The 15597-nt window shown below is 36.0% G+C and overlaps 1 protein-coding gene across 2 annotated transcripts in view; it reads right to left on the bottom strand.

The window, feature by feature from the left end:
* Window positions 1–15597, bottom strand: part of TBC1D22A (TBC1 domain family member 22A) — a 153846-nt gene that overhangs the window by 91422 nt on the left and 46827 nt on the right. For both annotated transcript variants that reach the window (XM_031603144.2, XM_031603071.2), the window contains exon 9: window positions 6304–6413. In XM_031603144.2, the coding sequence (XP_031459004.2) occupies window positions 6304–6413 (110 nt within the window). The remainder of the gene's footprint in view (window positions 1–6303; window positions 6414–15597) is intronic.

Here is a 15597-nt window from a genome sequence, read left to right as displayed (position 1 = left end):
CCATTTCACTTTAGAAGAAGAGTCCTGACCAGGCACAAACACCTGCCTTAATTGTTCAATGTACTTCTCCCAAAGTATCTCATGTTTGTAACTAAAGAAGACAAATATTTGAATTTTAAATTGTTCCTAGTAAGAAAAAGCTTTATGGAAGTCGCTGATACTGCAAAAATTTAAGAGTAATCCCAAGGCACAGTATAACCATCAGAACAGCAGGCCCCATTCAACCAAAAACTCACTTTCAGCAAAACAGAACAGTATGTTTGCAGACATCAGCAGTCATTCCAATCCTTACATATATTATCACTCATAAAATGTTAAAACTCAACTTGTAATTTTATTCTAAAATAAAAAGCTGTTACTTTTTAGTAACTTTAGTACTCTTAAGCCCTGATAAAGCAATCCATTCCAAAACATTGTTTTTTTCCTTTATTCCTTAGACTGGTCACAGCTTAAAGAAAAGACATTGTGTCATTTTCAGGATATAACTTGGACAAGGCACTATCATAAAATGAACGTCCTGGACTTTTGGAAATTACTAAATAGTTATTACCATATAGAAGTTCTGTCACACAGATTGGGTTACAGAGCTACTGACTGCAGGAAGAGACACAGCACAGATATGCAGCTCAAATGCTAGAAGAGCTAAATAAAGAACAAAATACTCTCTAACATTTCTTAAAATTCCTTACAGGAATTCCACATTTCTAAAGCATGCATTTCTGCTGGCATCACGAACTGTTAACACAGGAACAACTGCACGACTGCAATACTGTCTTTCAATATGAGCTATGCAATGTTAGTGACTGTTAGTCCACATTTCCTCTGAACACACCATACTAGTAGTGCTATGCCCAGCTGAGGAAAGTGGTAAGAAAGAACACCTAAGCTAAATGGAGCACTGAACTGAAGTATACCCAGAAATCCTAGATAAGCTACCACTGTAACTGCACAAGTAGACAGACCTTGCAACAACCCATGATACAGAAACTTGATTAGTGCATGAAAGCACACGCATGCAATATACACATGGTCCATATACAAAGAGACAGATAAGAGGTAGAGACAGACAGCTGCAAAATACATTCTTTTATATACGTCTATCTTGGCTAACAAACTCCATACTCACAGCTAACAGGTCTGCAATTTATCATTGTTTAGGTGTTGTACTGAGGGACAGGGTTTAGTGGGAAAATACAGGTAATAGGTGGGTGGTTGGAATGGATGATCTTAGAGGTCTTTTCCAACCTTGATGCTATGATTCCATAACTAACCTGGCTAGCTGAAACTAGTTCAGTTATGAGTACCTGGCTACCCAGTGAAATACAGATGTGCTAGCGAAAGACCTTTATCTTGCAGGGATGTTATGAAAGCTATCTTTGACCTACTTTTTTCTTAAGAATAGATCTTTGAAAGGTCCTGTGAGGAATTTTCAAAAGTTTTAGTGTTATTTCTGTACAGACTTCTCAAAGTCTGATCTAAATATTCATGCTAAGTATCTGTTCCCTCAGACCCTTTGAAAGATTTTCCAAGAAGCACTCTATCCATCCACTTACAACTAAGATTTGAGGCACAGGTTAGCAACAACTTTCCCTTTGCAGACTGTAAATCTTGCTACTTAGTCAGCCACAGAAATATCTAACATACACCTCATCTCACTACAGTTCCTGCAAATGAATTATTTCGCTTTTATTCTAATAATTCCCAGGCCTGGATAAATAACGATATTAAAATTTTACTGCTGTTTTTAATACATCTGGTTAGATCATTATGCAATGCATATATTTCTCCTTTGGTTATTTTATTACCATTACACTTGAACTTAAAATGAAGAGTTATACTTAATTTTATATGTGAATGTTACGTTTTCAGAAGGCACAGATCTATGTGAACTTTTTCTTGAATACTAATGAGACTGTTGAGGAAAGTGTTATAAAGGATGATTCAGTAATAAAAAAGAAAGTTAATTAAAAAAGGTGTGTGCGAATGTCAACTTGAAAGGAAAAAAGTACTCGTGGGGTAAGTTCTGTCTCATTTTCTCATGTCCACAGTCATTATTCCTAAAGATGAAAATGCAGAAGTACTCGTGCATCACCTACAATTTAGAAGTGTTCTAAAGAAGACTGGCTTTGATCACAAGCAAAATGGATTGACATCTGAAACACTATGGATTCTTCAAATAGCAACGTAAGACAAAGTAATTTATAAAACTAATCAGGCAGAAAAAAAACACGATCCTTGCTTGCCATATGAATGTACCTACCAAAATACTGCTAAATGTTAATCACGGATTGTAAGTGTGAATCAAGTAATTTACTGAAAATTACAAAAAATAGTGGTGTTTTTAGACATGTTTTGAACACAGTGGTACACATTCTCAGAAATTTATAAACTGGAACCTCCTGCAAGAATACAAGCTGAAGACTTCCTGGCACGGGTTTCTGTGAAAAGGAGTCTGTTTATCCTCAAAGAACTGGAACAAGGGTAGAGATCTATCAAGATGCTGAGGAGAACGGAGTGCATCCCCTTTGAAAGGCTGAGAAAACTGGAGCTTTTCAGACTGAAGAAGGTTTTAGAGGTATGTAACAGCAGCCTGCTAAAATCTTTGTCAGCAAGATGACAGAATTTGACTTTTAAATGGTGTATATTGAGAAGATGAGAGACAAGCAGTATAAATTGAAACATGAAATGTTTCATATGGTGGTGGGGGGAAACTTCCACAAGGACAGTCAAGTATTTGAACTGGTTACCCTCACAGGAGATACTGCAGCCTCCATTCCCAGACATTTTCAAGATACAATTGGACAAAACCCTGGGAAACCTTATCACAGATTTGAACCTCCTCTGAGAAATAAGCTGAACTAGATGAGCTCTAGAGGCCCCTTCCTATCCAAAATATCCCAGTACCTAACTGTTATCACAGTATACTCTTTAAGCTTATCCACTCCTGACATGCCAACACCAAATGGAAAGGCTACACTCATTAATATATTATGGCTATTCAGCACATATTTCCAGATTGCAGTTATTGCCACAGCATCACACATTCCTTGCATCAGTTATTCAGGTATTTTAGACAAAATATCAGCTGTCATACATAAGTCTCCTGCAATGTATTTTCATTAAAAAGAAGGAAACATTAAACACTGAGCTTGTTTAGGATTTGGGCTTTTTTTTCTAACTGTATATTTTTTCATGTTTTTTTTTTTAGCTTTGTGAGTTTTTGCTCGTTGGCTGTAAAGACATTCCACAATGTATGTATAGTAGATTACCTGGAAAATACTGAGGGAATAGGGAGAGCTATTTCCAAGAAACAATCAGTAGCAACTTCACTGAGAAGTAGAGAAACCTAAAGTGGACAATCTAGTTTACTGAGTATCAGCAACAAGCTTGACAAATTTAGAATCTACAGCAAAGTAAATCCTCATCTTTGCTGCTGTGATTATGCCTTGGCCCTGCTGGTTACTTCTACTCATCTTTTTGCTGCAGTGCCAGTTTAAGGTATTTGATGTGGGCTTTTTTGTTGTGTGATTCAGATCTCTAAATCAGCTCACAGCTCTTGCTCTCAGCGAGAGATTACAAAGGAATCAGCGTTCAGGAGCAGGGAGGAGCACGGGTTTATTAGTTTGATATAAATCCTCTTATGCACTTTGGGCTTGACGTTAAATTTAATGATTCCACATTATCCTAACACCCCAGTCCCCATTTAGTCCTTGTCTCCTTTCAAAGGATCCTATAATCACATGTCCAGAATGTAAGTCAGCTCAGTAAAACAGTCTTTCATCCACTTCTCAACAAGATAATTTCCAGTTGGATTAATTATCCCAACAAACTCATCTTGCAACATGACCCCTCTATCTGAGCAGCAAAGTGGGTATAAACACATAGGGAGACAAGAAAGCAGAATGGGAGGGGAAAAAAAAGAAGCAAAATCTTTTATTTCAGCAGCACTCTGCAGTTGCAATGAGTTAACTGTAACATCATTAGTCACACTGCTAGCATAATATTTCAAGCCTGCTTTTGATAGATGAGTGCATCCCTGAATACATCCAATTGATAACCATTCCATTTATGTACGAGCTTAAATTTTTTAATCAATGCAGTTTAATTCCATTACAATTAGTTTCAATAATTTGTTTATCAGCACTTGATGTTTTTGTACGAAAACAGAATTTTAAGGAGAAATGATGTCATCTTTAAATTTCCTTTTCTAGAAGAAAAGTACAGCAGTGGCCCTGGGAGAGATTTTCCAAAATCAGACAAAATTGTAAAATATTTTTTACACACATTTCTTCAAGTAGATTTCAAGTTCTGACTTTTATTCTTGATACGTGGTCAGATATTTTGAAATGTAGTCATTTAGCCAGGATGAAATAAGAAATGCAGCATCTTTTACAGGGATCAATATGATAAAAGGACTACGTTTTTCAATGATGCTACACAAAAATTGAGCTACTACTCATTTGACATTGAACAAGGAGAAATATACTCAAAATACCCTCACGGAAATTAAAGTGTTCTGTTTCTTGACTCAATATCATAAAAAAATAAATTCTGTTATGAGTGTAATTTTGCAACGTGCTTTTGTCAATTAAGCATTCATATTAAAACATACACATAAGCAAGAGTATGTCAAAGCACTTTTCAAAACATTAAGTACTAAAACGTGAAAAACATCCTAAAAATGCTATCAAAATCGGGAATCTCAAGAACATTAATTTCATTGAAAATAACAGCTTCATTTCACGTGAATTTTTATTGTTACTGATATTTAACGATGACTTATTAATGATTGGAGGATAGGCATTTTCCAGATACATAAATTCAAGCTCCATGTTCTTCACTGCATTAAAAGTAATTGGAGAAATAAACACTTTAGTTTTCAAGCATTTGTCCAAAAGGTATTGAAAACTAAATAAGATACATGAGACCTATCAGAAGGATTGAATCCATCATATGTTCCAAAAGCACTTTTCCATCATCTCATCTTTCACAAAAATGCTAGGAATTAATCAACCAAAGTTTTGCTATCCCTGTAACTAATTCTTCTATTGTCATCAAAATAATACTGAAACAATCTCAAAGCAAAGATTCTCCGCACTATGTGTACAGCTCATTTAAAATCAGGGAATAATGAGAAAGAGATGGTATGAACATCACTTAAAAAAAGAAAAGCAGCGGCAGTGAAGTGCTAAATAGTTGTAACCATAATTTATTTTCTAATCAGCTCACTGAAAACAGCAAATGAACCCTGACTGCAACCATCTGCCTAGTGAACATCGCTAACATTCTTTGTTGCCAGTGTAAAGGAGAAATCAACACCTTTCGGAAACTTTCATGTTTTTCGCAAAGGTCAGCTTTGATCTCATCACAGCCCAGAAAGACACACTGATTATTATTTTCTTGCATATGTTCTGACTTTCAAAAGTCAGATTATTTTTACTTTCTACAAGATTCAGAATGTTTATCTGAAATGACAGATCTGAAAAACAGAATTAGCGACATACTATTTATGTCTATCACAACATAAAGTCTATAAAATTTAATTCAGATAACTTCTTTGTAAAGTCAGAAGTATCTGCTTTACTGCTGCAATGCCGATGCAGCATAAAGTGTTGTAAAATGCTAAATATCCAATACAGATGTTTCGACAACCATTTAATCTTTGCCAGACTGCACTGACTCCTCCCTCACCTAAATACAAGACGCTGAGCCACACTTTTAGTTTGTAGATTCAACTAACAAGTACTCACAAATCCTCCACTCTGCTGTTACTTGCAGCACTTACGACAAAATTGAGTCCATATTAATAGCTTTCCTATGTTGAACCAATTCAGACAACATTCAGTGAGGTTGTAGAAATATCAAGCCTAAACCAGACACTTTAAAAATATGAAAATAATTTCAGGAACTAGTAAGAGGAAGTTCAGTAAGTTTAAAGGATGACGTATCAATCACTTCAAAATGAATAAATACAGAAGCCAGCTTTTCAGAATCTCACTGGGACTCTTCTACTTAGAGACTTAAGTAAACATTCTGTACAATTGGTGACTGAGATGCATAATATGACTCTAGAACTGGACATTTTTACTCTGCTCTAGCACATCATAAAAAGTCATGAAAAGAACAAAAAAGTTGAACTTTTTTTCCTAATATGCCAAATTTGCAGCAGATTTCTCCAATGGGAAAATCTACTCCTCCCCTGTTTTTCACAGATGCATTCTTTCCCAACAACCTTAAAGCAGTTCAAAGCCATGACATTAATCAGTTATCTCCACTACTTACAGACAGGAAAAATCAATTTACCTGAATGCCATCAAGCAACTTGCTCATGCACCAATAACTGTCAGCTTCTATGTTCTGCAGCACTTCTTCAGGCAGACTGGAAACATCAAAATTTTCCACTTCTTCTTCTTCTGTTTCAGGAAAAGAGAGGGAAGAAGACAAGTCAATGAGGTGCATAGAATAAATAAAGCAAAGATGAGGAAAATAACTGAAAACAAAGATAAGCACCACTTATCTTCTAGTCAGAAACTTCAACGAACATTTACTTAAGCAGGGACCAAATGAATCATTTATTGCTCAACTGTGTCATCTAATGGCTTTAAATATTAATGAATACTTAATTTCCTGCAGACTGTGAAAATCTCAAATCATGCCTGGTTAACCAGAATTAATATATAATAAATTACTTCATTCTAGATATTTCACACCTGAAAGAGGATTATCAGAAGCCTTCATGTTATGCGTGAACAACCTCTGCAGAACGTTTATGTCTGTACCACACACAATAAAACGTTTCAAGGTCTGAGAGAAGAAAGCCCCAAAATACCCCTTTTAGAGAACCAGTAAAATGGTTTAAAAGCTGACTATAGCTTTTCAAGGAGAATTTGTTTGTTTTCAAGTAACCACATGTAATCCAAAGGAAATCATACAAAATGGAAAAGACAATTTTTTCTCCCAAAAAATTTTTTTTAGCAGGGCTATCCTTACATCCCCCAGTTTGTACTCATAGTGGGGGCTGCCACGACCCAAGTGCAAGACCTCACACTTGACTTTGTTGGATTTCATATGGTTGACCTGGGCCCACTGCTGGAGCCTGTCCAGGTCTTTCTGGATGGCATCCCATCTCCCTCAGGCGTATGGACTGCACCCCACAGCTTGGTGTCATCTGCAAATTTGCTGAGGGTGCACTCAATCCCACTGTCAATGTCAGAGATAAAAATATGAAAGAGCACCAGTCCCAGTACTGACTCCTGAGGGATGCCAATTTGTATTACACTGGCTAAGAAGTATATTTATTATAACCATTATATTAATCATCTTTTTTTTTTTTTTTTTTTTTTTTTTTACTAAAATGTGGTGTATGCCCACACTGTGGAAGTCATCCAGACACTAAATCAAATAAAGAAGGCAAAGCATCACAAAAGCAAGAAGCAAGCAAATGCTCAGTGATCTGCAATGGTTGCTCCGCATTTTATTATGGAAGCTCAAAAACTGACTCTAAATATTTAAGTGACCCACACTTCTGCTGAAATAAAAATAGGCCATCCATTTTCATGACAAGATCCATTAAGGAATATTTGATAGACAATATATGCAAAGTACCATTTTACATATTTAGTGCTGATTTATATAGGCGGCAGTGCAAAATATTTCTTTTCCCATGTGGTTTTAAGGGGAAAAAAACTGCATGCAAATGTAGTAGCACAGAGAGAGGGCTTACTTGGATGAAGACAAAGATATTTAAAAAAAAAAAAAAAAAAAAAAAAAGCAGAAGGTGTTAAAACAAACAAACAAGAGAAGAAGTAAAAATCATGGAATCTCAGAGTCATAGAATGGCCTGGGCTCAAAAGGACCACAATGATCATCTCGTTTCAACCCCCTGCTATGCGCAGGGTCGCCAACCACCAGACCAGGCTGCCCAGAGCCACATCCAGCCTGGCCTTGAATGCCTCCAGGGATGGGGCATCCACAGCCTCCCTGGGCAACCTGTTCCAGTGTGTCACCACCCTCTGAGTGAAAAACTTCCTCCTAATATCTAACCTAAACCTCTCATGTCTCAGTTTAAAACCATTCCCCCTTGTCCTATCACTATCCACCCTCTTAAGCAGCCTGCTTAAGAGCCCCTCCTGTTTTTATGCTCCGTTCAAGTACTGGAAGGCCACAATGAAATCTCCCTGGAGCCTTCTCTTCCCCAAGCTAAACAATCCCATCTCCCTCAACCTTTCTTCATAGGAGAGGTGCTCCAGCCTCTGATCATCTTAGTGCCCTCCAAGAGCTCCATGTCCTTCCTGTGCTGGGGGCCCCAGGCCTGGACGCAGTACTCCAGAGGCGGCCTCGCCTCCCTCTCCCTGCTGGCCACCTTTTTTAATGCAGCCCAGAACACAGTTGGCCTTCCAGGCTGCAGGCACACACTGCTGGCTCATGTCCAGCTTCTCGTCCACAGGACCCCCAAGTCCTTCTCCGCAGGGCTGCTCTCAAGGGGTTCATCCCCCAGTCTGTATAAACACCTGGGACAGCCCCGGCCCAAGTCCTTCTCCGCAGGACTGCTCTCATAGAGTTCTTCTCCCAGTTTGTGTAACCATCTTAAAAGCGGATAAGACAAAACATTATTCCAATTTAAGAATTTTGTTTGAAAACAGAACTAAAAAATTGAGTTTTAGATAACTTCAGATTTGTTTCCAATGACTGAAATCTGAATGGACAGTAGTATAAAGATTAAGTAACAAGAATATGGGGAAAAGAAGCAGAGAAATGTGTATGTGCATAAATATCTTGGGGGGAAAAAAACACTGCATAAAGAACTCCCAACTACAAAGTCTCACAGTAACATTTCTAATTTTCTTCAGTTTCCTGTGGAGATTTTTATCTTGTTATCTATGTAATTGTAGAAGACAGTGAAATAGTTGCCTGCAGGAAAACTGCTGTAGCATAGAGTCGATGCATGCTGATCTGTATGTGTGCATTGCTGTAAGCATGGTATTAGCCATTCTTTACTGATTGCCACTGAGTGCTTCTGAAACATCCCACAGTGTATTAAGAATAAGTTTTTCTAAATGGCTTTAACTAGATCCACTCCCTAAGGCAGTGGATAGATAGATTAATAATAATAATAATTAATTACAAGTAGTCACACATTTACTACTCCAGTGACAGCTGAGAGTAAACACAATAAACAAACAATGGCTTGTGGCCATTCAAAACAGGTTTAGAGATGAGGTTAAGCCTAGTCAGTAAATTCGGTAGAAGCTGTTCAAAATGATAACACAAAGTTCCTATCTGATCTCTCATTGTCTTTTAAATGTACCTGATTTTTGTAAAACTATTTAATTTTATAGGGGGTAAATATATCTCCTGTTACAGACTGATAGAATCATACAATACACTTTTCTACATTAATTAAAGAAATGGAAAACTTAAACTTCAGTGGGAATTCTATTTATGAAGACATTCTGTGCTGAAATAAATACTGAAAACTCAGAAGGGTTCACTAGAGTGAAAAGTAGAGACTAAAATGGATGGTGGCATAAGAAAGATAAGAAAGTTGTACAACCCAGAACAAACCTGTTTGATGAAGGATTGTTCTCTACACATATTCAATACACAAAATAACAAATATGCAAATGCACAAAGCACAGCCTCTCTAAACATCTTAAAATCGTTTCTTTATGAAGCATTACTTTGTGTAAACGTATCTCTCATCTAGTGTATAAGAACTGTCATACATTTCAAGCACAAAGTATACAGATACTGCAGCTATCTGCAAGGAAATCACTATGACCACACATGCACAGGTGCTCGTCTGTGTAACATTTACAATAATTTATTGTAAATACTATACATGTCATAGCTTCAGAGTTACCAGCAAAGGACACAAACTACAGAATTAGACACATATGATTGCATTCGGAGGTACACAGTAATATTTCTAGAAGATGTTACGTATTCCATCACAATCTCAGTTTTCAAAGTCTTACAAAACAGCTATTTAGTCATTGTTGCACGGAAGCAGCACTTTTCTAAGGGATCGGAACATAATAGAGCATTTAAATGTAAATTCTTTCAGTAGCAATTACCTAATTAAATATTTACATAACCACATCAATATCTCCCATTGAAAAGTTCCTAATTACATATTTATCTGATAGAAATAGCTTTTGAGCTGGTAAGGATTAATTACCAAAGCAAAAACTTCCCTGTCTTTGTGATAGTGAAGTCACAAAGGTAAAATTAAAAAATAAAAAGAACCCAATCATTTCACCAGTCCAGGCTCAGGTAAACGTGACCTTATTGCATTTCACATATTCCCCTATTACAAGTCATGTTCTCATACAACCTGTACTGTTAATTCATCTGTCTAAAGACTGCTAATAATCTTACACTTGTTTTCAGATCATCTGCCACAACTTCCTAAAGATGTAATACAAAGCAGGATATATACAATTACATACATCAATATAAGAGTAATGGTTTTATCATTAATCATTTTACTTTATTAAGTCTCCATATTATTTTGCCATATATGACAGAACCATTACAATCTCCACTGACCTGGATAACAAGGTAAATCACCTTCTCCAAAAACACTGCAAGCTTGATTACTTTGACCTAATTTTTATGGTCAAAGTTAATGCATGACTCTACAATTAGTTCTATTGCAAAAGAGTAAATATCTCTTATACTTACTCTCTAACTCCAGACTGCATAACAGTGACCAGCAAATCATCGGAATACTTCCTTTAGCGGGTCTGCATGCTTGCCAGTAAGATTTTCTACTCAAGCTTTTTGTAGACCAAATTTTAATGGCAAAATATTTTTTCCTCAATACGTAGCCCACAGTTTGCCCTTAATTTCTATTCATAACTCATTGCACACATCTACACAGAAATACATTTGGTTTTTGAGTGTGATAATTTATTTGAAACATAGAGAAATTCTCAGCTCGTGTTGTAAATGAAACAAAAGACATAGGCTCTTTGTAGGCACACAACTGAGGTATAACTCAATACATAAGAAGTATTTATTGATTCAGCAAGTCCACCACAAAAATGGAGTACCAAAGAGAACTACATAGACCAGGTGGAAGCAACACGTTTTTGACCTGCAGAACTTGCATAGAACAAAACACAGATCTGGCTACCAAACTTTTACGCAGGCAAGAAATCTGGCCAAGTTACATTTAGGAAAAAAAAAAAAAAAACAAACTTAAGCCACTGAGCTGAGAATGACATCACTGAAGAACAGCAGTGTTCAAAGCTTTTAAGATGACAGCTCTTGAAAAAAAAAAAAAAAATAGCGACAAAGAAGAACACAACATTCAGTGCATATTCTTCACAAAGTAATCACTTCAATAGGTTTGTTGCTGTCAACCAAAACAGACTGCCAGAGGGAAGTGGTGCGTGTGATACCAAATTAGAAGACTAGTAAGTAATTAGCATCCAATATGCATGACGAGCACAGGATGCTGATGAGCATTTACACAGAATGCCTGATAAGGGAGTTTCCTGAGAAATTCAAAAGGCACTTGGAGAATAGGAAATGAAAGATTAAAGGTTGAATTTGCCTCCCAAACCACATTTTTTAATTACCTAGTTTGAGCTTATCATTTAATTTTTTTTAAGCAACGAGCCTAGGTATATACATACACACAAATACACAGAGCAGAGAACAAGAACAGGAAGACATAACCACCGCCTGCCCAAAGAAGTCTAAAGCAAGACCCAGGGACAGAGGATTTGGAGGATACACCAGAAAAAGTGTTGAGTGCGGAATTTTTTTATTTGTTTTTAAATAATAAAGACAACTAAAGAGAGGAATAAAATAGTCTTTATATGTGCATAATTTAACTACTGAAAAAATAATTAAATTTTCCTATCTATTCAGTGACGGAGCAAAGTAACTGGTTTCAGTTGCAAGAGGCTATTTAGATCAGTAGATATCAGCAGGAGACACAGGTGATGGAGGAGAGGAGATCACAGCAATGAACAGACAGCGGGTTCTGGTACAAGACAGAAAAAGGCATTATGTGGGACTCAGTGTGTTGCCTGGGTTTGTGGGGGAAGGTCTTAAAATGATAGACAGCTTTGGTCCTATATACAGCTGGTCCTAACTTGGGATATGACACTGCCCAGTGTAACCTCTTCCACTTCCTTTCAATTTCTATTGTCCTGTGACATTTTAACTGGGAATGTATTATTTGCGGAAAGAACAGGGGGCAGCAATTATGAAAAGACCTCAAAATTTTGCACAGCAACAGATCTTAACAAAAAATATGACAAAAATCCCTTAAAAAAATTTAGGATCAATGACTGACATATCAAGACATAGGAGTATCGGTGCAGATGGATAAACAATAGACCATTTTTCTTTTAAAACCAATTCCACAACACCTTGAGGATACTGTAAAAAGATCTGAAAACTCTAAATTTAACTCAGCACATGGAAGTTTTTTTACATTCAGTATGATTGGTTATGTTCAGAGGCAATGCGCACTTCTTTAAACAGAAGAGATGCTTTTTAAAAATCTGTGACAACAGTAAGTAAAAAGCATTATATTTCAAGGAATTCCACATACAGCTGTTTACAAAAATGTATATTTCACGCACTCAAAAGCACTTCTAAAAACGGTAACACACGAGTTGTATTACACAGAGAACCTCTGTCAGAGGCAGCCGAACATTAGAAAATTTTTAAGGTATGAAATTATAATGCATTTTAAAGTCAGAATTTTAGCACTGCACTTTTATAATGGAAGAGCCTTCAAAAAAAAGTTCATAAATGAATGTACAGAATTAAACAGCATTTATCAGATAGAAAAAAACAACTGTCTTAGGTCAAAATGTACTTCACAATCTAAAAATTGTCTGTGTAACCAAATATAGGAGGATGACTGACAAGTACATACAATTAAGATTTCTTACGTGACAGAAGCAAAGAACACACCGTCTTGCACTTAAGTACTTCACAGTAAAAGGTGAGAAAAGGAATGAGTTTGAATACTCCCATAAACACTTATGTATTTAATAAATTATGTGGCTAACTTTAACTAGACAAACTTAGATAAACATTAAAATGGTAAACATCATTCAAGAAATTTTATGTTAATATGAACAATTTCAAGTTTCACAGGTTTAATTTTTTCACTGATGAAAGACTGAAAAAGTTGCTACTCTCAAGTAAAGCTCACCAACCATTTACGTACAACAATAAGCATAAATGCACACTGCTGGAAAAAAAATTGTTTTAACCCATTACGAGCATTCAATTGAACATCAAAATAAATTCTCAAATTAAAAGAAAAATGAATGGCACAGAAAATAACTGCTTTTCAGTGACATTATACACACAAGCTTATGGCTGCTGCAGTTTGCTGCAAAACCAAGCTCTACAGTAGCGGGCAATATGTTTACACAAAACAATGAAGCACATAATCTTTATGTCCTACATCATTACAGCAAATTGGGAAGAAATATGTCTTACAAACTTACTGCCTTATTAAAAGCACAAAACGTGAGTAACATCCATTACTTGCACATTTTTTAAGCACAAATTGCCATACACTAAATTAAAAGAAGCATAGTTGAGCAAGATGAACTCTGATTGCAAAGGCAACACTACGTCTTATCTCGCTTAATTCTTGAGTGCATTCCTTAACTATCTTAATTTACTGCAATTTATAATTTCCCAATAAAACTGATGGCAAAAAACAAGAATAGAAAGTAAGAATAAACCATGCATGCTTTTATCATGATATTCAAACGATTTATATAGGTATTTATCATTAAAATAAAGAAATAATGAAATAACAGAGTATATACTCTCCACGTGAAGAACAGAAACTACACGGAAGCAAAGAATATAGTTTACTTACTTCCTACATAAATGTAAGAAAGGCAAAATACTTCAGTATGACTGTAATTTAAGGATTTTTTTTTCTCATAATTAACCAGATAAAACATAGAAATCTGCTCAGAAATGTCTTTTTAATGATAATACTATTTATAAGTCAGTAAATTAAGAGAAGTTTGAGTCAAAAATAAACAAAATGCGCTACTAAAGGCATTAAACATTTTCTGTAAGTATGAAGTTGATGAACTGATTTCTTTTTTCTTCTTTGGTCATTGGTCTTCTTAAGTACTTTTCACTTCTCTTTAACACCTCCATAGCTTACAGCAGAAATTCAGAATTTGATATTTTCTGAATTAAAAACAAGCCAAAAATTCCCATGCTGCTGAAGAAAACACAGTTTGTTTAAGAAGCTTTGTCTACTTCTCTATGATTAAAAAAGTTGTTGTATTTAAACTCCAAACAAAGCCTATTTAAGTTAAACAGCTTCAGCACAGAGTTCTGAAAAAAATGCCTGAATTGAACATTGAATTAATTTACCATATATGCTGTTGAAAATGAGAGGAAAAACGCTGCTTACAGCTATGTTAAAAGTATTGAATCATCTTAATTTGAAAACTTTCTTGTAGGTCGTAAGATGTTACTGATCTGTATCAACAGTATTTGAATGTTATGCTTCTGACAATTTGTACAGCATGTTATCATTGCTTAAGCAATTCATTCTCTTTTAGCTTTTCTTCCTGTGAGTTTCTCCATAATAAACACACAAAGTTGTGAAACTGGATGCCAGAAGTCATTAAAGTCATTCCCCAGTCTGTTTGAAAGCACAATTGAGAAGATTTAGATCTGCAAGTATAAACAACTCAGTGCTTCTGCACTATAGAAAGATGATCATTAATTATAACTATATGGAGACCAGAGGGAGAGTAAAATGAATGTACAAGCCAGAGCGAAAATACACAAATCTCTTTAGAATACATGCCTCTCCCATAGTTACATTAATTGTAATTAACTTTCTCCTTCTTCACTTTTTTTTCCACTTTTACACCTGCAGAAATCTTTTGGCTTCTCTTCAATCTCATTTTACTGCTTCTATAATTATTAAAGTTTTTGTTTTTCATTTATTCCCATAATGCAATATTTCCAGTTTGTAGTTCCAAATACAATACCATAAAATAATTTCCAGAACTCTCTTGACTTCCTCACAGTACAAGTCAATTCGTTCCGTAATTACTTGCCAAAAAGAGACAATAGAATCCACAAAAAAATATTTCTATCTTACCAGAAATTTATTACTTTAAGGTAATATTATCACAGAATGGTTTGGGTTGGAAGGGACCTTTAAGATCATGTAGTTCCAATCCTGCTCTAGACCAGGTTGCTCACAGCCCCATCCAGCCTGGCCTTGAACACTTCCAGGGAGGGGGCATCCACACCTCACTGGGCAACCTGTTCCAGTGTCTCACCACCCTCACAGTAAATAACTTTTTTCTTCATTTTTTTCCTCTTCCACTTTAATGCCACCTCCTGTTGTCCTGTTGCTACATGCCCTTACAAAAAGTCCCTCCCCATCTTTCCTGTACATCCCCTTCAGGCACAGGAAGGCCACTGTAAGGTCTCCTTGGAGCCTTCTCTTCTCTAGGCCGAAGAGCCCCAACTCCCTCAGCCTGTCCTCATAATTCTGCCCATTTCATTAAACTTCTACAGTTCTAGGGGTGTGCACTGAGCATCACAAAAGGAAGCTTTCTTTTA

The sequence above is a fragment of the Phasianus colchicus genome, chromosome 1 (genome assembly GCF_987193195.1).
Source record: "Phasianus colchicus chromosome 1, bPhaCol1.hap1.1, whole genome shotgun sequence".
Taxonomy (NCBI): Eukaryota; Metazoa; Chordata; class Aves; order Galliformes; family Phasianidae; genus Phasianus; species Phasianus colchicus.
Note: the sequence above shows the minus strand (reverse complement) of the source record. Positions and strands in the feature narration are given on the sequence as shown.